The sequence below is a fragment of the Astatotilapia calliptera genome, chromosome 9, assembly GCF_964374335.1.
Source record: "Astatotilapia calliptera chromosome 9, fAstCal68.1, whole genome shotgun sequence".
NCBI classification, from domain to species: domain Eukaryota; kingdom Metazoa; phylum Chordata; class Actinopteri; order Cichliformes; family Cichlidae; genus Astatotilapia; species Astatotilapia calliptera.
Window position 1 is genome coordinate 32,164,729 of NC_137430.1, and position 24,879 is coordinate 32,189,607.

At 40.9% G+C, this 24,879-nt stretch overlaps 4 protein-coding genes and 1 long non-coding RNA gene across 14 annotated transcripts in view; 2 read left to right on the forward strand and 3 right to left on the reverse strand.

The window, feature by feature from the left end:
• Positions 1 to 1,118: 1,118 nt before the first annotated feature.
• LOC113029664 (uncharacterized) lies at positions 1,119 to 19,829 on the reverse strand. Its single transcript, XM_026180649.2, has 5 exons — positions 19,262 to 19,829; positions 5,135 to 5,193; positions 4,958 to 5,041; positions 4,801 to 4,877; positions 1,119 to 3,472 (listed from the first exon to the last, which is right to left on the reverse strand). Exons 1-5 carry the CDS (start codon positions 19,630 to 19,632, stop codon positions 3,428 to 3,430), a joined length of 636 nt encoding a protein of 211 aa, XP_026036434.2. The 5' UTR covers positions 19,633 to 19,829; the 3' UTR covers positions 1,119 to 3,427.
• LOC145430998 (uncharacterized) lies at positions 7,559 to 11,406 on the forward strand. 2 transcript variants are annotated; one of them, XM_080306248.1, is made up of 7 exons: positions 7,748 to 8,026; positions 8,151 to 8,367; positions 9,250 to 9,383; positions 9,673 to 9,820; positions 9,937 to 10,185; positions 10,285 to 10,555; positions 10,908 to 11,406. In XM_080306248.1, exons 2-7 carry the CDS (start codon positions 8,348 to 8,350, stop codon positions 11,106 to 11,108), a joined length of 1,023 nt encoding a protein of 340 aa, XP_080162374.1. In that variant the 5' UTR covers positions 7,748 to 8,026; positions 8,151 to 8,347; the 3' UTR covers positions 11,109 to 11,406. The 2 variants fall into 2 exon arrangements, with proteins under 2 accessions (XP_080162373.1, XP_080162374.1); XM_080306247.1 differs by having other exon boundaries at positions 7,559 to 8,367.
• On the reverse strand, positions 11,111 to 17,531 carry LOC145430999 (uncharacterized). 4 transcript variants are annotated; one of them, XM_080306251.1, is made up of 10 exons: positions 17,372 to 17,531; positions 16,338 to 17,036; positions 16,150 to 16,250; positions 15,192 to 15,386; positions 14,606 to 14,692; positions 13,655 to 13,908; positions 13,451 to 13,576; positions 12,415 to 12,555; positions 11,850 to 11,961; positions 11,111 to 11,673 (listed from the first exon to the last, which is right to left on the reverse strand). In XM_080306251.1, exons 4-10 carry the CDS (start codon positions 15,289 to 15,291, stop codon positions 11,456 to 11,458), a joined length of 1,038 nt encoding a protein of 345 aa, XP_080162377.1. In that variant the 5' UTR covers positions 15,292 to 15,386; positions 16,150 to 16,250; positions 16,338 to 17,036; positions 17,372 to 17,531; the 3' UTR covers positions 11,111 to 11,455. The 4 variants fall into 4 exon arrangements, with proteins under 4 accessions (XP_080162377.1, XP_080162378.1, XP_080162375.1 ...); XM_080306252.1 differs by lacking the exon at positions 17,372 to 17,531 and having other exon boundaries at positions 16,338 to 16,576; positions 16,830 to 17,259; XM_080306249.1 differs by lacking the exons at positions 16,150 to 16,250; positions 16,338 to 17,036; positions 17,372 to 17,531 and adding an exon at positions 15,873 to 16,113.
• Positions 19,830 to 20,634: 805 nt separating the features above from the next.
• The window catches only part of phc3b (polyhomeotic homolog 3b), a 28,706-nt gene continuing 24,461 nt past the window's right edge, over positions 20,635 to 24,879 (forward strand). For 3 of the 6 annotated variants that reach the window (XM_080306245.1, XM_026180628.2, XM_026180629.2), the window contains exon 1: positions 23,533 to 24,651. The gene's annotated coding sequence lies outside the window, so the exon portion shown is untranslated. Of the gene's footprint in view, positions 20,987 to 21,064; positions 22,280 to 23,532; positions 24,652 to 24,879 lie in introns of those variants that run through there. The other 3 variants (XM_080306246.1, XM_026180626.2, XM_026180625.2) reach the window with 3 other exon arrangements.
• On the reverse strand, positions 22,036 to 23,988 carry LOC145431000 (uncharacterized). Its single transcript, XR_013911370.1, has 2 exons — positions 23,855 to 23,988; positions 22,036 to 23,535 (listed from the first exon to the last, which is right to left on the reverse strand). It is a non-coding gene; the product is annotated as an uncharacterized LOC145431000 (long non-coding RNA).

Below are 24,879 nucleotides of genomic sequence, written 5' to 3' on the forward strand. Positions count from 1 at the left end.
CAGACTTTGTGTTTACAGTCTATTAACGGTACTTATTGTAAATAACTGTGTTTAATGTAAAGAGACGACTGATTTTAGTTTGTGCTGAACTTCAGTAGAACTAAGCCTTATGTTCATTATCAGTTAGAGCCCCTCCTCAGCCTTTTCTTCTTCTTCTTTGGTGCAACCCTATAAATACAGTGTACCCCTTTGGCCTCTCCCCTTTCCTACAATTCCCCTGTGGGAGGGGTTTGTGTCCTTTCTTTGTACAACACACATATACAGTATATTTAGCCACCCTGATGTTTCTGATTGTGTTTTTAGTTCTATTATTGTCATCACTGTGTCTGTCTTTGCTAGATGCTGTAAATGTGTAGTACGTGTGTGTCGCATATGTGTTATAGGCACAGTCAGTGCTAGCATGAATAGATAATTCTTGCTAGCTTGGGAGTTGTGGTGGGTGGAGCCAACCCTCTTCCCTGCTGTTTGTAGTTGGTTGTAGGAGCTGGAGCGAGCAGGTTAATGACTTGGAGGTCTTTGTTTCTTTTTACCTTTCATTGTCAGACACAACGTAACATACCTTCATACCGTGTACATTGTAACATACCTATAATAGATCCATATTTTGTAATATATCTATATTACTGCCAAAGCACTTTCTGGATGGATGCAAACTGCATTTCGTTGCCTTGTACTTGTAACATGTGCAATGACAATAAAGTTGAATTCTAATTCTAGCAACGCAGGAACACACCGGTCACATATACATATGATTTTACAATATATTTTGGGTTTTTAAAACCTTTTTTGCATGCATGTTTGATTTATATACTGTTCCCACAGCTTGTATCTTGGCTGTGTTTTTGTATTTTATAGCTTAGTCAATATGGTGCATACCTGCCAAAGAGCTTACAGATGGAGATTAGCTAGGAGCTCAATCTGGTACAAGGCATTTCCCTGTTGTGTGATCAGTGATTTTGTGCAGGCTCTGTAACATGCAAACGAACAAACAAAGAATGAAGTTATCCACCAGGCTGCTGTCAGCCTGGTTAAGCTTAACATTGAGTCTTTTTTCAAATGAAACATTAATCTGTGCTCTACAGCAGAAAACACAGAAAAGACAGGAGAGCTGCGAGTGCTACATGTACGATACTTTATTTGCAGTTTTTAGAAATGCGCTTGTTCAGCATGTGGCTCAAATATAACAAAGATCCGAACCCTAAATGACTTTAATTTAAATGACTTCAAACATGCATGTGTAGGCTTATCATTCAAATCTGATAAAAACCCGTTTGAAACGCTGGTGTTTTTATCCAAAAATCAAGTTTACAAAGATTTTATTGGTTTAAAGTTAATATTGTTTGTCTTGTCTTTATATAATAGTTTTTACTTTAATTACATTTCTTATATTTTCTCATTAAATGACCAGAAATTTGAATTTTTTAACACTGGAAAAACAAACACAAACATTCTAACGCTGAAATGTCTGAGCTTCCCCGGATCCCCTGAATGCTGCACCTGCTCCACAAAGTCGCCTCCCTATAAGGACTACAATCATGGCCTCACAAAACAATTACAGCTGCTTCCCTACAGCTGTCACGCATGCGCAAAGGTGGGTTTTAGTTGCCATATGACACATTTTAATTATGCGTTCGTGATACAGAAGAATAATGCTGACATTTAGCTTCCTGCTCTTTAATGTGTGTATGTGAAGGTTATGCAAAGAATTCAAAGAGCTCCTCTGACTTGCATTTGACTCATACTAATGAAACATTATAAAAATAACCACAGTCCTCCGGTTCACTGTGTCTGTGCTTCTCGCTGTGCTGTGATCGTTCTTCATGATGGTGTTTTCCTACTGGAAGCTGAATGCTCTCCAGTCACCTTTCCTCTGTGTGCAGTGTGGTGGTCAGTCACCGTTTACCCACCCTGAGCTCCGCCACAGCCTCTGAAACAGCCAGAACACGACCTCTGCTGGCATGGGAGGAAACACAAGCTTGGATTCTAGCAAGGAAGCAGCCTCATCAGAGTCAAAGGGAAGGTGAATCCTCCCCGACCATGTCCGCTGATGCTCCTGCTTCACGTTTATCAGTAAATCCTGAGACGCGGGAGGTAAATTAAAGCTTCAGGTGGCACTGATTCTTCACATGTGCGCATACACAGATATATAAAGTTTTACAAAATCTAAAGAAACAATCTCCCTCTCACCTCCAGGTGGTGTTGTGTGTGTCTTCTAAAAGCTTGCATCATCTACCACCTGACAATTTGAGTTTTTTATGTTTCTATAGCAGCCAGATGTTGGAGGTTTCTACTGCAGCTGGGCTGCAGGTAACTGAAACTGTTTGTTTATAAAAGAGTTAAAAAATTCTAAATAGAAATCAACACTGGCCAGATTCAGCAACCAGCGGCTCCACCCCAGACCGCTGCCTGAGCCACCAAGCACCAAACCCCTACGACCTCTCCTGTGGGTAGAAATCAGAACTCCGGACATGCCTCAAACACCTCGTGGGTGAGGCAGCCAGGTCCTACCTCTGAAATGTCATTGGAGGCAGTTTCAGAGTCGTGGAATAACACCGGGAAAACTTTACGATCTTCATCTTGAAGATGAGTTTTTCTAAATGTCAAAGAGCACGAGCGCTGCTTTGCACACTGAGCTGTGACGCAGAGAGAGAAGCTGCTTGAACATTTATTGTAAATATTAAGTGAACATATTGTTATTGCGTCACCTGTCCTCTGTGCTGTCCACAGCCTGTTTATGTCAGTTCTGCTCTGTTGTGTTTGAATTACGTAAGAGTGAAGAGTGGCGTGATGCGTTCACAGGCCACACCTCAGTCGGTCAGAGGTGTTACCTGAGTCTGCTTGTTGCAGCAAACCTTTTATTTCCGGTGTTTGCAGTTTGAACACGTGGCTGCAGATTTAATGAAAACTTCAAATAAAATAAAAACAAAGGTAAAGAAAATGCATCAAAATCCTACAAAGAAAAATGAATCTAACCAAACACATCCAACAGGTGAAAGCCTGGAGTACCTGTGAGCAGTGAGCCAGCTTCTGTCTGTGTGTTAGCACACAACTCTTTATATTTATCACATTCGGGCCCGCGATGGTTGCAGTTTGAGCTGCACATATAAGATTCCCTGAGCTCCATGTTACTGACGTGATGGCTGAAAGCTCGGAGGAAGATGTTTGAATCATCGACCTGTTAATAAAGTTATTTCCTATTTCAACTTGGATAAAAAATACATTTTCATTTGACCACAAAGCTACTCACAGAACTTTGAAACAACCATAATCGAACCACTATATGACAACAACGGTGACATACGTGAGCTCTGACATCTGTTTGTTCATCTGTAAATATTTCACTAAAAAGACTTATTTAAAGTTTGCTCCTTAAATATGTGATTTATATGTTTGAGCTGCAGCGAGGAGTCGAGGCAGGAGGAGACGCTCAGCTCGTCAGGACGGACGTTTCCTCCAACACCGGCTTCTTCATCTGAAACGACATCGAGAGAAAAGTATTTTCTCTGTGAAATCTTCAGTCCGCTGCTGTTTGCTGTGATCGTACTGATATAACAACAGATAATGACCTGCTGGATGCTCAGAGTTTAAACGAGCTCAGGCAGAGCTTTCACTGGTGGAAGCAGCAAAGAGCTGCGTTCACTGGCGACAGTTTTCAGAAGTGTTTCTGATCTCTGAGCGAGCTCCACCACAGAATCAGCTGCACCACCAAGTATTTTAATATTATGAACCGCAGATGATAATTAACTACACTCACTGCTTCATTAGGTGGCAGCTCAGTGTTTATTTCCACTCAACTGTTTGCTGCCAATCACATGAGAACTTCAGTGGATTTAAGTTCAAACTGAGCATCAGAACGAGGAAGAAAGATGATTCAGTATTTCAGAAACTGCTCATCTTCCCATACAACCATCGCTGAGGTTTACTGAGAATGATGGTCCAACAAACCATCTGGGCTCTCTGGGTGAAAATGCCATGATAGTAACTCAAATAATCACTCTGCAGGTCTGCAGAGGAGCATCTTTGGATGCTCAACATGTTTCAGTTTACAAACGGCGCCCCATATGAAGAAGCTTACCAGAGCATTGTTGCTAACCTTGTCCATCCCCGTATGACTCAGTCTACTCGTCTACTCGGATGATGCACCACGTCACAAAGCTCAGATCACCTCTAAAAACTGGTTTCTTGCCTGTAATCTGGACTAGACTCCAGACTGAGCAGGAGATTCACATCATGGACGTCCAGATAACAAATCTGTGTGATGCTTTCATGTCAATAAGGACAGATGAATGTTTCCTTCTCATTGTTAAAGCTGTGCTACAAAGAACTGAAGCAGCTCTGAAGGCAAACAGACGTCGAAGCTGATAAAATGAGCGAGTGCATCAATCAGGGAGCGTTTGTTCACACTTTTAAACACGTTACTGGTGTCGAAGTCAAAAGAACCACAGATTAAAAAACAAAATCATTTTAAAGATCTTTGAGATCACATCTTACAGACGCCTCAGTCTGATCGCAGGCTTAGTCCCAGTACTTGGTTTCTGTAAGTAAACTGGGAAGCTGAGTTTAATGTGCTTTACTTCTATTGTTTCCAGTTAAACATGAGCTTTGACTACTTTGCAGATCCACTTCAAAGCTTTTATTAGAATTGAAGCGGATCGCCAAGCAGTTTAACTTGAATGTTGTAGTTTGGTTTTCTTCTCGGCATTTCAGGAAGTTTTGTTTTGTGAGAAGGCGGAGCCTTTGAATCCCACGTGGGATGGGCCAGGTGTTCAACATGACAAATAAGAAAATGAGCCGTCAGACCGGTTTCTGCTTCTTCTTCGCCAGCATCATTTCCTGCTGCTGCTTCGAGCGTACTTCCTCCAGACTCATGCAGCCGCCTGTCAGCGCACAAACAAACAGTCAGCGAAAAAAACAACTTTACATATAACAATTAGATCCGCAGGTCCCGCCTCCTCACCAACACTGCTGGGGTTGATGGAAACATACGCCATTGCTCGGCTCAGACGCAGCTCCTCTAAGGCGGCGAGCTCTGCCTCCGCCTCTGCTCAGCCAATCAGACATCACAAAACAAGTATCAACAGCGAAAATGATGATTTAAACAGCTCCGAGACGACGCTGATGAAATGTGACTCACTTTTCTGGATCTCTCTTCTCTTCTTGGGATTTGGGGGGATGACGGTGAAAGCTTTGTTACTGGAACAGGAAACACAAACTCTTTATTTCACTTTCCACGACTTTTTAAACACAAACACAGAATATGAGAAGAAAAAGTGAATCTCTAATCTGCTGATGGAGTAATAACATTTTATAAACCACTGGCTGCAGACACGCTTCAGAAATCTCTTATCAAACATAAACTGTGATAAAACCACAGAAACAAATCTGCTTCTCCTCTGATGGATGGGAGGGTTCACGCCACAGTTCTGGCTGCGCTGGATTGTGGTCAGATTGTTTATGTAGTCGCAGCCACAACCCGGCCGAGCATCAAGGCTCGAGTTCTCTCAGCCACCGAAACATTTCAACAGGATGCCACACCCGACATTCACATTTTTTCATTTAAGCAGAAAAATCTAAAGTGTGGAGGAGCCACGCGGACGCACCTGCTCAGGGTGGTAACGTGAGAGAACTAAAGCCCCGAAAACAAAACAAACCACCAGGACCTTCATCCTGAAAGGAAAGCAAACTAAAGCCCCACTGAGGGGGGGCAGGAATCAGAAGATGCTACAGCCCAGCCTCCTTTAAGCAGGGGCAGGACCATCATCCACCAGGTGCACCAGAGAGCGACGGAGGAGAGGGTGGAGGGGACAGGAAATCACAGGGGAAGGGTGTGCAATGATCCGCTTCTTCATCCACCTACTATTCTTTCCTCCCTCCTCACTGAAGGAGACCGGATGGTCTTCGTTAGTGAAGAGAAATAAGAAATAATGATTTTTATTTGTGAATCATTCTCTGGTCTTTGATTACATTTAAACTCATATTTCATCATTTCACTGGAATATTTTAAGGTGCATTTGTGTATTTGTGCACACATTTTTATCATGTGCAGGATATGGACCCAAACTCAGGAGTGAAGGTAAAACGTAGCTTTGATCTGACAGACTCTGGGACCTGAGGGCGAGGAAACACACAACCACAAGGGACGACTCAACGAAGGACAAGAGGACACTGAGACGGTTTCTACAAACACACGAGGGGATGAGTAACAGAACGACGCTGTGGGAGGTTAAACTAACCTGTAGAGACAAAGGACATTACCCGCCAAATTAAAACAGGAAGAGCAACAACAACAGGAAAAAACACGAGTAATTCAACACAAAGAGACAAACAGCCAGACACGGAAACACAACGGAGGCGCGAACAAAACACAAGCCAAAGTGAAACCAAGAGCAGAACTAGAGCTGAAACTAAAACCAAACAAGGAAATAAAAAACCCAAACACCAGACTGAAGTGATCCCAATGAGACGACCTGTTTAAATAAAGGATTAAATAATCAAAAGGAATCCATAAAACATCAGCTGCAGCTCTAATCTGAGCCCCTCTGGAATGAAATGAATTTCTCCAAGCATGACCTGTCTGTGTCCTGCTCTCTCTGTACGCTGTCTTGATGGATTCTTTTAATTCTTAAATTGCCTCTAAAGGAAAGAGAAATGAGGAGCCAGAGGAGGCTGCAGGAGGTGCTACAATCAAAGATGCACAGATGTGGTACGCAGCTGGAAAGCAGTGGGAGGAAGACCCTACAAATGAGGTGTTACCTTGGATTTAGAAGCTGTTATATTTAAGCTGATGGGAGAAAAAGATGAAAACAAATATGTGAATGTTTTTTTAATCCAGAGAGAAAAGCAACAAACTCCTGTGGAGATGTTGGGAACGTTTCCTGCCAGGTGTAAAAATAGCATATTTGAACAACTCGAGTCTTCTTTGTGCTTCAAATCGAAACCCCAAATCTGACAGCCGGCCACACTGTGTGCTGCTGTGACTCGGACATGCAGCAGTTCACCTGCAGCACTGTCGTGCAGTTGGTGGTAAAACATGCAGGGATTAACCTGCTGCACCAGATGGCTGCGTGAAACTTTACTGCAGGACTACACGTGAACGCCTTCCCCTCCAAACGCTGACCTGCACGCAGCCTCGGAGAGAGAAACTCAAACATTCAGCGTACGCAAGCAGCTATTTTAAATCTGAGGGGAGATTCATTGTCCTGATTCAATAAATGAAAACTTCCAGATTCATGCTAAATTATTTCTACTATCTCAGAATTTAAAAGAAAAAGTAGAACTGTTAAACAAAAGTTATGCAAACATCCAAATGTTTTTCCAAAGACAGCAGACATCTCTATAAGACAACATACTACAAAATCTACGTTTCCATCTTTAACATGAAACAGTCATAAAACAGAAAAAATGGCATTAAATACAAAACAATATGAATGCACTCATATCTCATAATTCACAGTCCCACCTCCTCAAGTCTCAGTTTTTACCCCATCTTAGTCCCGCCCACCATAGTATGGAACGCCAGGACTGCCATAATGAATTAATTAAATACACCATTAAATAATTAATTAAATGTGTCAATAATTAATTAAAATTGGAATTAATTAATTAAATAAATAGTTATGACACATGTAATTAATTAATTATTGACACATTTAATTAATTATTTATGTATTTCACATTTTAATTAATTATTGACACATTTAATTAATTAATTATTGACACATTTAATTAATTATTTATGTTTTTCACATTTTAATTAATTATTGACACATTTAATTAATTATTGACACATTTAATTAATTATTGACACATTTAATTAATTATTTAATGATATATTTATTTATTTCATTTTGGCAGTCTTGGCGCCTGGCTCTCATCATGAAATAATTTTATCTGTCAGCCTCACCCATCAAACTCAGGGGGCGGGGTTAACGCTGATCGAGTCAAAACCATTGCTTTGGTCTGGAGTGGCTCCATGCAAAACATCGCTACCGTCATGGGGGATTTTCGTGAAATCGCTCTCGAGTTGGTAAGAGATATTTTAGACCTAGCAGATAATGTTGAAGCAGGAATTGCTCAGCCGGAGCATGTGACAAATAAAACTGAGGAATTTATTGAAATTCTTGGACTTATTTCCGCACTCTCCAACCAAGACATTGATGGTAGAGTGACTGCAAACTTACATGAAGTACTCCAGCAAAGCATCGCGGAACAGCGGCAAACTCACGGAACGGGACGCCCCGCTTTTGATATACCGATTGACGTTTTCGAGCATCATGTTCTCTGTGGATTGACAGCGAGTGAAATTGCGACGAGGTTCGGAGTGTCTGAAAGGACTATCAGGAGGCGTATGGAACAAAACGGCTTAAGGTATTTACTCACTGAGAATTGAAAAACTGTCTAAATTCTGTAATAAAATTATCAGCGTTGCTCCTTTACCAGGTGCAACAATTAAGTTTAACATCCAGGCATCCATGAAAACAGAATTTATGCAATTTAACGAAGTTAGAAGTTAGCAGGAAGTTAGCTAGCTAGTTTCCATCTAAGTATAATATTGCATGTTCACACCAAGAGATTTTCTAAATCAAATTAAGATGTACAGCTCTGCTATCACTTCACATAAATGAAGACAGGAAAATAAACGTTTTGTGGGGTTAATGAAGTTGGGCTAGTTGGTATATAATGATGTGCTATGTGATCGCTAGCTACACAGCATAGACACAGTGACCTGTATCAAATAATTAGGTCATTACCAGGCCTCTGAAGAACTTCAAGACATGTTGAGGAGGTAATTTAGCCATTTAAATCAGCTGTGTTTTGGTCAAGGACACATTTAAACCTGCACGACATCGGCCCTCAAGGCCCGGACTTCGAGACCCCTGCTGTAAATGGACAAAACTTCAGTCAGGAGAACAATCGAGATAATCCACCCAGTCATTAATATACTGCTGCATGGGCTGGGCTGCAGTTACACCCAGGTTTTAAAAACTGGTTTTTAAAATCAACAGTGGTAATGAAACCCTAGAGAGGCCGACAGTGATCACTAACTGTTTTTAGGGGCTTGTTGAGATTAGATAGACCAAGATGCAAAGCATTAAAACGTGTTAAAAGCACAACAGCCTTAAAAAACACAGAGCAGTTTGAGCGTGGAAGCAGGATTCATCAGGTCATCACTTATAGACCTGATTGTCGACCAGTCTAAGATAATATTTCGTAAACTCCAACATTACTCAGTGTTTTTCATCTGTGTAGAAAGACAGACCTCTATTCATCTGTTACTGATGAGGAGTTGGATCGTATTGTAAATGAAGTCCACAGAAGCCATCCAAACACCGGCTACAAGCTAATGCATGGATTTCTGAATGCAAGAGGTGTGCGTGTCCCTGGTGAGTATAATAAGCCTGTTATTGAAATTTATGAATAAGTGATCTGTTAGTGAGCCAAGCTAAAGTTAAGCTCATGATTGTGTATGTATCCTTTCCTAAGCACCATGATTTGTTATGCAGTTTATTATACTGACACTCTTTCCTCAAAAGTGACCATGACAGTATCACTAACTGATGAATATTTGAAATTCTACTGGTAGATATTTTTACAATATTGGTCAGGTGGTTAATATAGGTATTTCTAATGAAGTGGCCAGTTAGTTTGTGGTTATTTTTGCCCACCTCTCAGTCTCAAGACTGCGGGAGTCTTTACGCAGAGTCGATGCAGAAGGAGTGAACATCAGACGTCTACGGCTGCATGTATTAAGACGACGGCAGTATTCTGTTCCAGGTCCAAACTCCTTATGGCACATTGACGGCAACCATAAGCTAATAAGGTATCAGTGGTATTGACATAGGAATCATTAACCATATTATAGATATTTTAAATAATTGTTCTACAAAAAGGTTGTTGTTTTTTTTTTGTGTGTGTGTTTTACATATTGTCTCACAGATGGAGATTTGTTGTCCATGGTGGCACGGATGGATTCAGTCGACTAATTGTCTACTTGACAGTGGCTGGCAACAACAGAGCTAGAACAGTCTTGGAGAGCTTTATTGCTGCTGTTGAGCAGTACGGACTGCCATCAAGGGTTCGGTCTGATAAAGGTGGGGAGAATGCCGATGTAGCTGAATTCATGATCAGGAGCAGAGGCACCAACAGGAACTCTCACATCACAGGCCGAAGTGTCCACAATCAGCGGTAAATAACATGTTTTGTTGCTGTGTTATAGACTCTACCAGTGTAATGCTTTATGAAAATTACATCACATAAAAATTTTCAATTTTATTTTAATCACAGAATAGAGAGGATGTGGAGAGATGTCTACGAGCATGCCCTAGACCTTTTCTATCAGCTGTTCACTTCACTGGAACATCAGGGAACACTTAATCCAGACAGTGAAATCCATCTGTACGCCTTGCACCGAGTTTTCCGTCCACACATACAGAGCAACCTAGACTCTTTCCAAGATGCATGGAACAGTCATGGTCTTAGAACTGAACGGAATCAGTCACCACAGCAACTCTGGATAAGATACAGAGACCAAGGCCCCGTGGAGGATCCTTCAGAGGTTAGAGAACAACCGCCTTTTAACAAAGTTAAAAAAAAAACAAACAAAAAAAAAAAAACCCTGCTACATACTGTTTAGTTTTTGACTAGGGGAGAAAACCCATGTGCTAAAAGGTGATAGTCAGCGATTCAAACCTAAGCTCTCCAACGTTTTGAGCTAAGATTTCTTTGTCGCATGTACATTTTTCTAGCCTATGCACAATTGTACTGTTTTATAGTATTTGATTGTTAACATATTATTTAAATACTCACCAACATGCGGACCAAAAAAAAGTCCCAAATAGGTTGTGCAATGACCTAAAGCATTATTAAAGTAGTTGTAACTACAACACTAAAGATTATTCCACGTTCAGGTTTCTGAAGACTACGGGATTGACTGGAACGGGCCTCACACTAACCATGGAGGCGCTACATCAGTACCTGACATTCAGCTGGGCCGTGAGCTATCAGATGAAGAGCTTGCTACTTTGCCAGTTCCAGGAGTTTCATTGACAGATGCAATCGGATCTTACTTGGAGACCGTCCAAATTCTGTCAAGAACCATAGGAGACTGATATACAATCCAAGCTTTTTATTTAGCAAGCTAAAACAGACATGCAATGTAAAACAATTTGCTTCCCTCACATAATCTTACAAGTTCCTTTCTTTCTTTCCCCCATCATGACATTTGTCACATAATTTTTTGGTTAACAAAATTATAATTTGTTTTATTGCAATTGTGGGGAAAAAAAAAAAAAAAAAAAAAAGACATGACAGCTTGGGATGCAGAACTGCTGTCTCTCCCATTTTATATCAAAATGTAAAATTGCTTTTTAGAAAAATGTGAACCATTAAACATGTGTTTCATTCGCCTTTGGTTGCTTTCTGTTTGAACTATGGCGAAATTTCAGCCTGAAAAATCTTAAACCAGTCCAAAACCTGTGTGTGCACTATTTATTGCAGAAATAAGTGCTTCCTCGAAGTCTTGGTATGTCTGGAAATGAGCTGGCAGCTTTAGCGTTTCAAAACAAGTAGACGCTGTCGGAAAGGTGCCACCAGAGATCTCCACATTGAGTTCAGGAGGAAGCATCTCCCAGCCAACCCAGAATTTCATCAGTTGGGCCAGTCTACTTGATGAAGCTAGAAAGTCAGAAATGGAGTTAAGAAAACATTTAGTTAATTGTTCATCATGCTGCAGAGAATATACAGTGAAATTATGAATTTCATACATTATAACTTTAAATGCTTATTATCAAGCATTTGCAATATGAGCAATAGCTTTATTTAAAAAAAGGAAAAAAAAAAGGTGCCTATACCAGTTTCAATGAAGATCCGTAGAAATCCAGTGATGCGGCACATGGACTCAACATCAAATTCCTCATCTTCATCACTATCCTGAGCTGGCCATGTGATTTTGTCTATTACCATCTGATAGAACATGGAAGAGGACAACTTAGTCTAAAGTACTGGTGAAAAGAATATATTTTACCATTTTTATTAATAGGAAACACCAACTTCAGTATATTATATCATGGAAAGTTCATCAAATACATTTATAAATAAGGTCTCATAAATCACTGGTCCCCAACCCCTGGGCCACGGAACGGTCGGTGAGTCATGAGGTACAGGGCTGTGAGAGTTGATGCTCAGGTGTGAAATTTATGGTTTTCAGGGTTTTTATCGTTAACTCGGTATCCTTGGTTCTTTACCCGTGTGCTATGAATACATCTTTTTTTGTTAGCGGTACTGGTTTTATTTTCTTGTATTAATCCACTACAGATTTAAGGCTGGTCTCTAAAAATACTGTCGGACATAAACCATTCCATGGTGCAAAAAAGGTTGGGGACCGCTCTTATCAGTGATGAGAAAGAACTGGTTTACCTGTGGTGTGAACTGCATTTCTGCCATTCGTGGGAAAAGAAGCGGGACAACATCTGGCCTACTCGTTAGCAGGGGCCATACCATGACATCCTTGATTCCCTTTCTCAGCTGTTTGAGTTGGCGCATGGTTCTCCCAATAACCTTCCAGGCAGACAGACACAAGCCATAGTATAAGAACAAATATCCTCCTGAATTCTACACAAGTTGGCACGGTAGAGGAAATTTACATGAAGACACACTGACGTGCTTTGCCATATCTATTTACACTGTAGTAGACTGTATACACCAAAGACAAATATAATAAATTTGCACAGTTTACAGTAATATACTCTTCAATTCACACACACATATTTTATGGGGGCTTTGTTATTTTACCAACATCAAACCACATTCTGCATTAAAAAAATAAATAAATAAAAAAAATTGCTAAGGTAACTTTTTTCATTAACTACAATGTGTCTTTAATGCCTATTTAAGTGCAAAACGTGGTAATGCAGACTTGAGATAACTGTTCTGCTGAAGGCACAACTGATGGGTGAGTGGGAGGATTCCCTTTCTAAATCAAGTAGTGATTTGGAATGTGTTTATTTTAAGAAGGGAATTTTAAAAACACAAACATACATTAAATTTTTTACCTGCTGTCAGTATACTACAGCCTGAAGATATTTTGTAAAGGGATTTCTGTATTTGAAGTTTCATCTTGTGTGCGCGCATTTGTGGAATTAGGGTGTGAGTGCCAACACTTCCAGGTATGAAGGACAAGGTCAGCTTTTGGTTATGAAAAAATATGTGCATGATTTAAGAAAAAAAAAAAATGAAGAAGAATTTCAACTTGACTGGGAGAATGGTAAATTTTAGTGCTTAAAAACCCAATATTTACAAAACTAATTTCGGCACTAATAAAAAGGGGGGAAAAAAAGGAAACATGACCATTGCCTGCCAGTGTAGAATAAAAAGCTACTCTATACAAATCCGTCTGCTTATTAATTTCAACAACTACAACAATGTCTTTGATACTTAACCAGCAAGAACCTACCGCATGCACTAGAAGTTTGTTATGCAGCCATCTCCTATTTGTTTTATTTACTGCTGGGAGATCCCAAGACAGGGAAAGATCAGAGACTGTGTCTTGCTGTTCCTGAGTAAGTTCTTCGAGTTCAAGCTAAAATTAAGATTAAACAAGTTATTGTGGTAGTCCACACACTGATTGTAATTCAATAATTTTTTTAATTTTACATACCATTTGTATGATACTCCTGATGTGCAGATCAGGACAGTCTTCTATAACAATTGTTGCCAATTCCGGGTCACCATTGAACAGCACGTGAATTATTGCAGGACTTAATCCTGTGACACGGGGACCATCATGCAAAAAGGTGTGGGCCAACATCCTTCCTGCAACCCGGAAGAGGCTGCTCTCGATAAGTACCTCTGATGTTGCTGGGACCAGATGGTCCGGTTCACCCTCAAATAGCAGTGTTCGACCCATTCCTCCTAGAAGTACCAAGAAAGCAGAGTTTTCTTTATTTTACTTTTTTAAATTTGCCAGTGCTTTATGTAAAACTGGATTTTCAAAATTATCACAAGCTTTAAAGCAAGGAGAGTGAGGTAATTATGATAATATATACCAATATTATCCTTTAGTTAATTTCTAAAAAAAAAAAAAAAAAAAAAAAAAAAAAAATCCAGACACAAACACCACATAAGAGTAAAATACATTTAAAAGTGGTGAAATACCGTGTATATAGAATTTATTTTACTTATGTATTAATCACATTATTTTATCGTATAATGCCTTGGTGCCACTGGATTTTAACAAGTCTCACACTCATACAGCAAGACAAATGATGGGGGTCTAGTAAGGAAGTTAGGGAAGCAGACAACTCCACAGGAAGAGTCTTGTCTCTTCGAGGACTCTGGGAGGTAGCAAGGGAGTGTGAACCTTAAGGTGTGAAACAGCTGTGTACTGCTTTTTGTTCCTGAAAAAGGTATTTAACTGAGAGCCATGCTGGGCTCAGAGAGACTCTGCTGACCGTCTGTCCCGCGGACATGCAGGCTCCACCAAGCTTGGTTGTCTGTTCTTTGTGTGTTTGGATTAAAGAATGTTAGCTACCGCTCACCGCTCGTCTGCAGGCTTTCTTTAATGGAAGAATTCCACAACAAAAGCATATGAAAATAGTGGTACACTTACCAAGATCTACTCTGAATCCAAACTGGAGTTTGGATATTATTGTTGTCACAAAGTACCGCATCACCCCTTGTCCAACAGCAGCATCACCTGAAATAAAATACAGATGATTACACTGTACAAAAAAAAAAATAAAAAAAAATGGCTGAGTATTATTGCCAAACCTATTTAATTAAAAACATTGTTTTGTTTTTTTTTTTTAAAGAGAAAGCAATATTATTTTGGTTGGAATCCTAGAATCCTGACCCTGCCAGAAAACAAAAAAAGAGGAGTATTGTACAATACACATTTATATTAATAGTGGTAAGGTATATTATTTAGGACCACTGGGCCCATTCACAACCAACTTATTAACCTGTAACAAATTAAATTTTTTTAATATTCAATTCAGTTTTTCACAGTAACAGGGCTAATTCTGTGTGATAGAGTAAAAACACTATAACTGTCATTGTAGTTAGCATGATTGGCCAACGGAGCTCATCGTATGATGCATTTCAGCCACATGAAATCAGTAAGCCACTAAGACAACTCCATTGAAAGACATTTAACTAATTTAATTTATTTAACACAATAGATTTCTATTACTAACCATCAAGGGTACAATGAAGTGGACATGCCCATTCTTGTTGCCGTTTATAGAATGAGAGAAGTGCCCGGTCTCTGTCCTCCTCAGAGTCCCTCACATCCATCCTCAGCTGAAGTGGTGTCCCAGATGCATGTTCCCGAAGTAGATTTTCTCTGAAAACTTTGGCAGCATGAGCTGGATCTTTAATCACCACCCAATCTAGACCGCAAAAATAAATGAAAAAAATTACACATAGAAAAAACCTTCTTAACATGTTACATGCAGATATGCATTCCTTTACAGTCAAAGATGAAGAACACCTGAAAAATGTCATTCAGTGCAGCACCAAAAGGCAAATGGCCTAGTACCTATATAGTGTTTTACCACAAACACTAAAAGGCCTTTATGCTACAGTCGCATTCACCCAATCTTCTAATACATATTACCAGAAATATTCTAAATATTCCATTTCTGCACAGAATGAGGTTTGATTCCTGGTTTCAGTTACCCTAGCATCACTTTCAGGGTTTCCAAACAACATTAAGAACCCAAGAAAGTATTTTAACATTAATAGTCATGAATTACATTGTTGATTACATGCAGTACTTCTTATTTTAAAGTAATTTTATTAAAGGTAATATTTTTTTTACTGAATGAATGTAAGTTGTTTGCAAACTTATAGCACCTCTATGTGTTTACACAGACCATTGTCAGGTTCTTTGTGAACAAACTCCTCAGTACCAGTTACTACTGGTACTACTGCACTTTGAGCTGAGGTTTCTGATGTTTCAGGCCTAACTGGCACACTTTCACTGACTGTGGCTGGCTCTCTATCATTTTCTTCAACATGGCCTCCCTCTCGTTCTCTATGTGATTCCTGCATGGATGTCCTTGAAGTTAACAAAATTGACATAGTCATACTCTCTCATTTTCCTAATGTAAAATGAATATGTAGTACACATATGTCTTTGTTAGTACATACCCAGCACAGCTGTCTCTGTGCATTTTTATTTCAGAAAAGGAAAATTCCTTCTGACAAGTAATACAGGAGATGAGTGGACCAGAGGCATGACCTGAGCTCTCCTAAAAGATAAAAAACATCCATTTATAAATTTAAATTCCACAATGCTATTTATTTGATGACAATGATGACAATATAGATTTATGTACACAATCAAAGTGCAAGTCCTGTTGAAGTGGACGGATGTAGATTGTAGCCTGCCCAATCATTGCAGATGGGTCTTTCAGATACCCAATGGTATATCCAGTGCTGGGACATTGAAGCAATGCAAGATTTCGACTACGAGTAGATCCTGTAATTTTTAGAAACTCAAATCCTCCCCCTTCTTGGAGCTTTGGAAACACTTCCATCAGTTTAGTTCTTACAGTCTCGGGATCATTGTCATTCCCTGTATTTAAAAGAATAAACAGATAATATCCATTCAATCAAACACCCACATATTTGAAAACAAGCCAGTACTATCTAATAGCCACAAAATAACAATCACACAGTTGAAATTTAAGTCCAATTTAAATTAAAATGACAAAATATTTATCACATTCACGCTAAAAATTATAAAAACAAAAAACAAACAAACAAAAAAACCTACAGTGAACCACAATCAAAACTGGGCTCTGGTAAATTTCTACTATCAGACTTACCTGAAAATGTCACTTTTTGCTCTCCAAGTCCTGCAGCATGGAGGTCTGCTTTAAGCTGAATGCTTGGAACTTTGTTAGCCTTGTGATCAGCCAAGCAACAGAACGTATGTGTGTAGCTTCTTCTAGGTACTAGGCTCTGTGCTGACCGTCTTATCATATTTCTTCTACTCCCACCATTATACGGAGCAAAGAGCCTTGCTAGCTCGGCTGCAACACAAAGAAAATATCCCAGCGGAACAGACCACCAGTCAGCTACAACAGTCTGAACTTTCAGCTTAGCATCATTTTAAACGTCACTAACGCTACACATCAGCACCAGGCATGGTGCTGCAAAATAAGGGCGTTTTACTGACTATCTAGTTTCATGCCCCATCCACACACAACGAAAGTGAGTCACACACAAAGCATAATTAGCTAACTACCACACATAAACCTAGGTGCACAACCCCCGCCCACTGAAATTTAGATGCTCATATTGATTGCTAAGATTTAACTGTGTGCTAAGTCATCAATTAGTATAACACGTGGCTGACGTTACTTACTTTGGACAGGTGTATGTAATGGTGCCGCAGGTATCTGCTGTGTCTGAGCTGACGGAGTTGGGGAATTTGTCCTCAGAGCTTCTTCAATTAAATTCGCTGCTTCTCTCAGCAGCTCCGGACAGCTTTTTGACATTTCTCGTACACGTCGTGCAATGTATCAATTGAGGTACACAAGTATTGTCAAGTGTCTTGATTTTTATGGCGGCAACTTCTTGCTTCCAACTGCATAGCGCATCCAAGCAAAGTTAAAAATGAATATCACCACCTAAAGGATCGGAGTGAGATTTACTGGGAGTACGTCAATCTATTATCAGGGATCGATCTGTCTGGACTTGCTTTACAGTTTAACCAATCAGATGTCAGACAAGCCACAGGGAGAGCGTTAACCCCGCCCCCTGAGTTTGATGAGTGAGGCTGACAGATAAAATTATTTCATGATGACAGCCAGGCGCCAGAACTGCCAAAATGAAATAAATAAATATATCATTAAATAATTAATTAAATGTGTCAATAATTAATTAAATGTGTCAATAATTAATTAAATGTGTCAATAATTAATTAAAATGTGAAAAACATAAATAATTAATTAAATGTGTCAATAATTAATTAATTAAATGTGTCAATAATTAATTAAAATGTGAAATACATAAATAATTAATTAAATGTGTCAATAATTAATTAATTACATGTGTCATAACTATTTATTTAATTAATTAATTCCAATTTTAATTAATTATTGACACATTTAATTAATTATTTAATGGTGTATTTAATTAATTCATTATGGCAGTCCTGGCGTTCCATACCATAGAAGTCGTCGAGGTAACAGAAAAAAATGATACTTCCTGCCTTCAGAGTCTCGGTGTGAAGCAGTTAAATACGACATGTTTGGCACAGCTGCGCTACAGACGGAGCGATCCTGACATATTTTTATTAAATTTACAGCATCGCTCAGTGTGGCAAGATAATCTCCACTGAAGCTCTCACAGCGAGTCAGTCCCCGCTGACTGCACGTCCAGCTTTACAGCAGAGAGAGGCCTCGATGGATAACTTCCTCCTTCATTTACACTGTGCAGGTGATCTTTGTCACTAATGCAATTCACTGAACTGGACCTGTGGACTGTGTTGGTGCTGCTGTTGTCTCTTAAAGCATAAATAAACACAATTACCTCACAAATAATCTGCTTTTGTGTTTGGTTCAGACCATCGTCTGACTTTTAATGAATGATAAGTGTTTTGCTTGGATATATTTGGCTGATATCAGTGTTTACGCGTTTCTATTACAAATATGCTCGTTTCTCAAAAGTCCAAGAGCTTCAAATATAATAAAAGGAAAAAATCAGGCTTCCCAACTTCCTGTCGCTTCCTGCATGCTAAATAATTTTCTTAATGTTTTTAACAGGAGACGCTAAAATATCAAATACTATCGTTCCATTTTTTGATTTCCACAGTTTCTGTGAGCATTGGTGACGCCACAGACTTCTGCGTCACTTTCAACACGCACAACCAGCAGCTTCTTGTTTAGGCTTCAACTTCACTCCATCTTTTCTATACAGCCTATAAATCTGTAAATCTGCAGCATCCTCTGTGGACGGACTGAACATTATTTTGAGCATAAAAACATTTTTGCTGTGCTGTTTTTACTACAGTCAGCAGGATGTTTTTAATTGTGTTTCGTTTGTCTTTATTGTAGTCTATTTAATTTTACTAAGCTACTTCTATCTGTTTGTTGTGTTTAACTTTATTTTTCGATGCTGTGATGGGTATTACAGTATAATAATAAAGGCGTTTCTCATATCCATTCTCCCTTCACTGCTGTTTGTGAGTGGTGTTACAGATGGATTCACGTGGTCCACTGGGTGTCCACGAGGCCCCTCTGACGTATCTCACCTGTGGCTTGTTGCGTACTTGGCCTCCGCTCGCACTGTCCGCTCCTCTCTTTGATATTTGGGCTCCACGGCGGCATGATTGGCCCTCCTGCAGTCCCGGTTCGCTTTGGAGCAGTTCTGTGGAGGTTTGGGGGCAGTGGAGGTGGACCTGGTTCTCCTCTCGCTCCCTGGTTTGGAGGGTGACCCCTGCGGCCCGCCGGTCGGTCTTTGGCACCGCTCAGGCTGCGGGTTTCTCGGACAGCTGGAGGCGCGGCTTTTGCGCACAGCGGGAACTCGGAGCTCACTCTGCGCCTCTTTGGCCGCTTTGGGTCTCTCCTGGGTTTTCCTCGTTGTATCGACTGGTTTAGGCTTGATGACTTTAGTTCCTGGCATTTTTACCTCATTGGGATGTTTCTGTATCCGGTCTCGAAGGTTGGAAGGGACCCTTCATCATCATCATCATTTTCTTCTTCCTCGTGTGTTTAAACAACATGAACATTAAAATCTTCACTTTTCCTTCACTGGTGAGCCGGTTGCTATGGCGCGCATGCCTTAGCAACCCCCGAGTCAAGGCTGACAGACTGCAGGAAAAATTCTAGTTCATTATTTCAAAATAAAAGCGCAGCGAAAACGCTCCTAACGGGAAAAATGTCTCGGAGAGAAAAGAAGTCTAAATAATAAAATCTCTTTTACATATACAAGATATATTTTATTTATTTCACGGCATAAATAACAGAAAGTGACTGAAAATAAACTAGTAACAATGAAGATTGCACAGAGCTGTTGCTAATTACAGAAAGTAAAATTTGGTGCTTTCAAATCAGACTATCTACTCAGGACTTTGAGCTATTCTTGATCAGATTTATCAGATATATTCTACAAAATCTGCAGCTTTAAAGATTAAATAAAAGGTTCCAAGTAGAAGACGCCGAATAAGCAACCAAGTCACATAAAGTTTACAGACATACAGGCAATTTACAAAGTTGAGCTTTGTAAAAAAAAAAAGATGTATTTAAGAAAACATTCTTGATTTGTAGTTTAAAGAAACAGGTGTGTCTGCTTTTGTAACATGTCAGAGGGATACTGATGTATTTTATTATAGGTTGCTTAAACAGGCTTTTGCAAACTGCTGCATCTGTTTTATTTTTGCCTTTTTTTTCTCCTCCAGCATAAAAAATGTCATCAAGAAGCAAATGTCAAACATAAAGTTAGTTTCTCGTTTTATTTTGAAATCTGGGTGGATTTCCGGTTTTACTCCCTCTCTGCTTTCGCTCGAGGCAGGTGCGGATTAAAGTCAGTGACGCAGCAGAGTATTTGTTGTCAGGTCAATCATCCGATTACTGACACGCGACGCTCACAGGTCACATGACCACACATACTGGGAGCTTACAGGACACGCAGAGTCACTGGGAAGTTTTTCTCCCGGCTGAATAAATATGTGATCAGGATTACCGTGGGTCCCTCCGTCCACGCACCGATGCGTTACATGAAGAACGTGGTTTGTGTTGAATAAACAAAGTGGTGCAAGACGCGTTTACAGGAAGTCATAATCCAACTAACAACAGTTTTCATGAAGTGGTCACGATGCAGAAACATGATCAGAATTATTCACGGTTAATGTGGGAACAGGTTAGAAAGAGAGTGAGAGCGATTTTATCTTTGTGAACAGTTTCTGTCCTCCTGTGTGCTTTATGCAAAGATCTGTCAGTGACTCTAACGTCTGTGGCTAAAGAAGTGCATGCCGTGGGTGAGTCACTGAAACTCTTGGGCGCCTTAGCTGCGCGTCGTTTACACACCACAGCCCACCTGAGCTGCTGCTGACTGTGTCCATGTGTTTATAACCACAGTGTAGCATCTCCTCATGGCTGCTGCTAACGAAAGCAGGTCCAAGCCTGGTGGCAGAGAGGTGCACATAATGATCTTGTGAGCGTATATTAGCAGATAAGAAGCAACTAAAGCTTTCAAACAAATGGCATGAAGGAGAAAGTAGCTGCATCCAGAGTGCAAGGACTTTAAACTGTACTTCAGTGGATGTGCTGAGTTCATTTCACGATCTCACCACCGGCCGCTGCAGGGTTAACTGTAGTGGTGTAGGGTTGTGTGAATGGCGGTGCAGTTATTCCTCAGCTGTGGAGCTGTTTGTTTTGCACTCTGCACAGATTCCAGCTGCTGTCATAAATCTGATGTGGGATGGATTCCTGCGTCATTAAAATGTGGGTTTGTTTGAATAAGTGTGCAGAAAATAAGGCAAACAGGAAAACGTCGTCTTTTCTGAGTGAATCGCACAGTTCGTCATGCTCCACAGAGCTTCCTGCTAATTCTGAGGAAGTTGGAGTCTGTGAACATGACTCGTTTATTGTACAAGAAGAAGAAGTTAGCCGATGGTCAAACGGCTGAAAGGTATTTGGTTAAACTTGCAAACACATATTCAAATGAAGCCAAACTGAAGTTCTGAATCTGATGCTTTTGTGAACTTGACAAAAGGTCAAAGGTGAATCCTGTGAACAGGAAGTCTTCATCTTGACTTTGAACTTGACGCATTAAAACCATCAGATGGCAGGCTGTGTAAATTATTACTGTTCTTCCTTATTATAGCTAATTAAGAATGTCGTGGAGTAGTAGTAGAAAAGAAGAACTTGTATTATGTACATTTTGATAATATTTGTTGCAGACACAAAGCTCACATTCTTTGGTAAAGAGCAGTTCAAATGAACTCTGTGCAGAGAGTCGGTGTTTACAGCTTCTGGAAGTCCTAAATGCCATAATGACCAAATGAGTGGCCTGAAAGAAACTAACAACAGTTCTAAACGGTTTATTTAACAGGTTTTTAGAAGTTAACGACACTGGAAACAGCAGCAGGAGATTGTGCAGGTAACTCTCTGGTTACAGGAAGGTTTCAGAATCAAACTTAGTTTCAAGAAGAAGTGGAGCTGGTATTATCTTTATCTAGAGGCTGTGGAGGATGTCCTGACGGGACGGAGGAATCCAGAGGAGACTGGGAGAAGGAGCTGTGGAAAGCGGGCAGGCAGGTACACTGCAGGTGAGGATTCCTAGGATAGCTGGTAGCTACTGTGACAACAATTTATGATAACAAATTGAAGTAACAGGTTTGGACTGAGGAATGTCCGCAACAGAGGAAGGTCATTAGAAAAATTACTGGAGGCAGATAAGAGCAAAAGGTTAAGCAGAGCATGACACAAAAACTTGTTCTAAGCATGAGGGCGATTAGCACTGTTGTAGTGACAACAATCTGACAGAGATGGAAGACCCACCCCAACCTTTAAACAGTGCTCCCTGCTGAGAAAATGAAGGCATGTGTGATTAGCAAAGCCTGGGAAACAGAGACTCCTCCAGCTGCCGGCCCACACCTGCACCTGACAGGAGAGAGAACCTCCAGACAGTAATCAGTGCTCCAAGTTCTTCACAGTTTGTGGACTTCTGCTTGTCTACATGCTTCCAAGAACTGATCATTCACCACGGTTTGGTTTCCTGACCATGGATCCAACATGCTGATCTAATGATCTCTGAGCCACTTTTCACTTACAGTATGCTCCATGTTTGAGGCAGGCTAGACCTGTAAACGTGCCTCACAAATCTCAGGATTTTCCACAGACAAAGGATTTTTCCAGATTTCCAAAACAGAAGTTGGCTTCATCAGAGAAAGTAACTGTGCACCAACCCTCTGCTACCCCTTGAACTTCCTGCAGATTCCTTGAACTTTGAGGCTTCTCTGCTGTCCCTTGATGCCTCACTGTGCCTGCAGACGCACTCATGCCTGCTCACTTCTGGAACGATGACTCAGCCTCACTCTGGAGGAGGCGGCGCTCCGTCGTGCTGAAGCCTTCGCAGCAGCTGGACGGCTCTCGTGAAGCTTGTGATGATTCAGTTTCTCTCAAGTGGAAAATTCACAGAAGGAATTTCTTTGCATACGAGGCCATTTTAGGGCTGCATGAGTTCCTTTTGAAGTAACGTTGCTAAAACTGGAAGTTGCTGTGACATCAGCTAACTCGCACACTCTTTATGTCTTTAATGTAACTTTCATACTGACAAAGCTCCTGCTTGTCACAGTCAGAGGACAGAAATATATAAACATAACAACTGAGGCAGCAAAGTTTGCAAAACAGTGTTGGCTTGACTGTAGTCACAGTTTGTGGGATAGCTTACGACTGGGAGGCACGCCTGTTCCTTATGCAAGTTTTGGACATATCACATGGATCAAACAAGTTCAGGTTCTGAAATCCTTGCATGATCACAGAGGGTCACAGGGTCAGTTTTTACACTTCAGGCTGAAACATCCTGAACACCACAGAAGGGAAAATAGTTAAAAATCACCAAATTTCAGCCCAAATCTATGAACTCTGAAAATATTTATAATATGAAGGCAAATATTAGGACTGTACCGTCAGTATTTTTACATGGCTTCATAAAAATACTGAAGGTAACGTAAAAAGGAAAATATCGGCGGATCCTGAGGTGGTCGGATGGGAACCTTTCTCAAGTTTGGGTGATTTGATGGAGAATGAGCCAATATCGAACAGTTGCCAACATTCTGGATTAAATCAGCGACATCGCTCGGACTGCATGAGCAGATGTACCAGAGTTTATGCGTCTTTACCTGTTCTGCAGTTTTTCTAATGCGAAATGTTGGATTCACAGCATTTTCAGCACCTCGTGCCCCTCAATGACGTCTCTGACCGCGTCTTTGCTCCCAGTGTTGCTCTCACAGTAACACATCGAGCTGTTGCGCTGGTACAAACTGTGTTACAGTGTGCAGCGTGCATGCACGGCTGTATATCGGCGTCTTTGCGGTCCTCCTGAGCTCTGAGTGGTGCTGTCTCGCATCTGCCGCCCTGCAACGACTGCACTTCCATTGCATTTCTCCAGCAGCGGACTAACCAGGCCCCTCGCAGCCGCTACACGGTGCCCCCGAGCCGGGCTGATTCCCACCGCAGACCCGGGAGGTGAGACGGTGGTGGCACAGCGGAGGACGACGGACTCCATAACCGCTGCGAAGGCCGGATCTACGGCGGAGGAAAGCCCAGGATGTGATGAAATCCTAAACAAAGTGCGACACACACACAGACACACACAAGCCCCTGCACATCATAAACGGGCCCGTCTTGCACTGCAACTTTGCGTTTTGGGCTCTCGGTGGGCGCAGAGGGCGGATAATCATAGAGGTGAGGTCGGGGAAATTATTGTCTGGGGAAGGGTGACGCGCACTTCTCAGCAGCCCCTGCGCTGTCAGACGAGGAAGTGAAGCTTCACACACGCCCATTTGAGCCTGTCGACCCTGCTGAAAAAGCCCAGAGCCGCTCATCAGATAACACAGCAACGGACTTTCCAAACATGCGCCCACTTTCGGATGGACGGCAGCGGGAATAACCTGCAGGACGTCGAGCATTTCAGCAGGTAGGCGAGCGAAGCGCTTTACGCGCAACGTGGACATGACAATTCTTCAAAATGTTATTATCGTGAGATTTCTCCCCTGTGAAGGCCTGTCTCCATCTTTCTTTTTTCTTTTTTATAGTCACATGTATGATCTCTGGCCTAACTGTCACTGTGCACTGTGGCTCATTGCTATCACCACCATCGTCTGAGGCGGACACGTTCAGTTAACAGGCTGCGGGCCAGATGTCA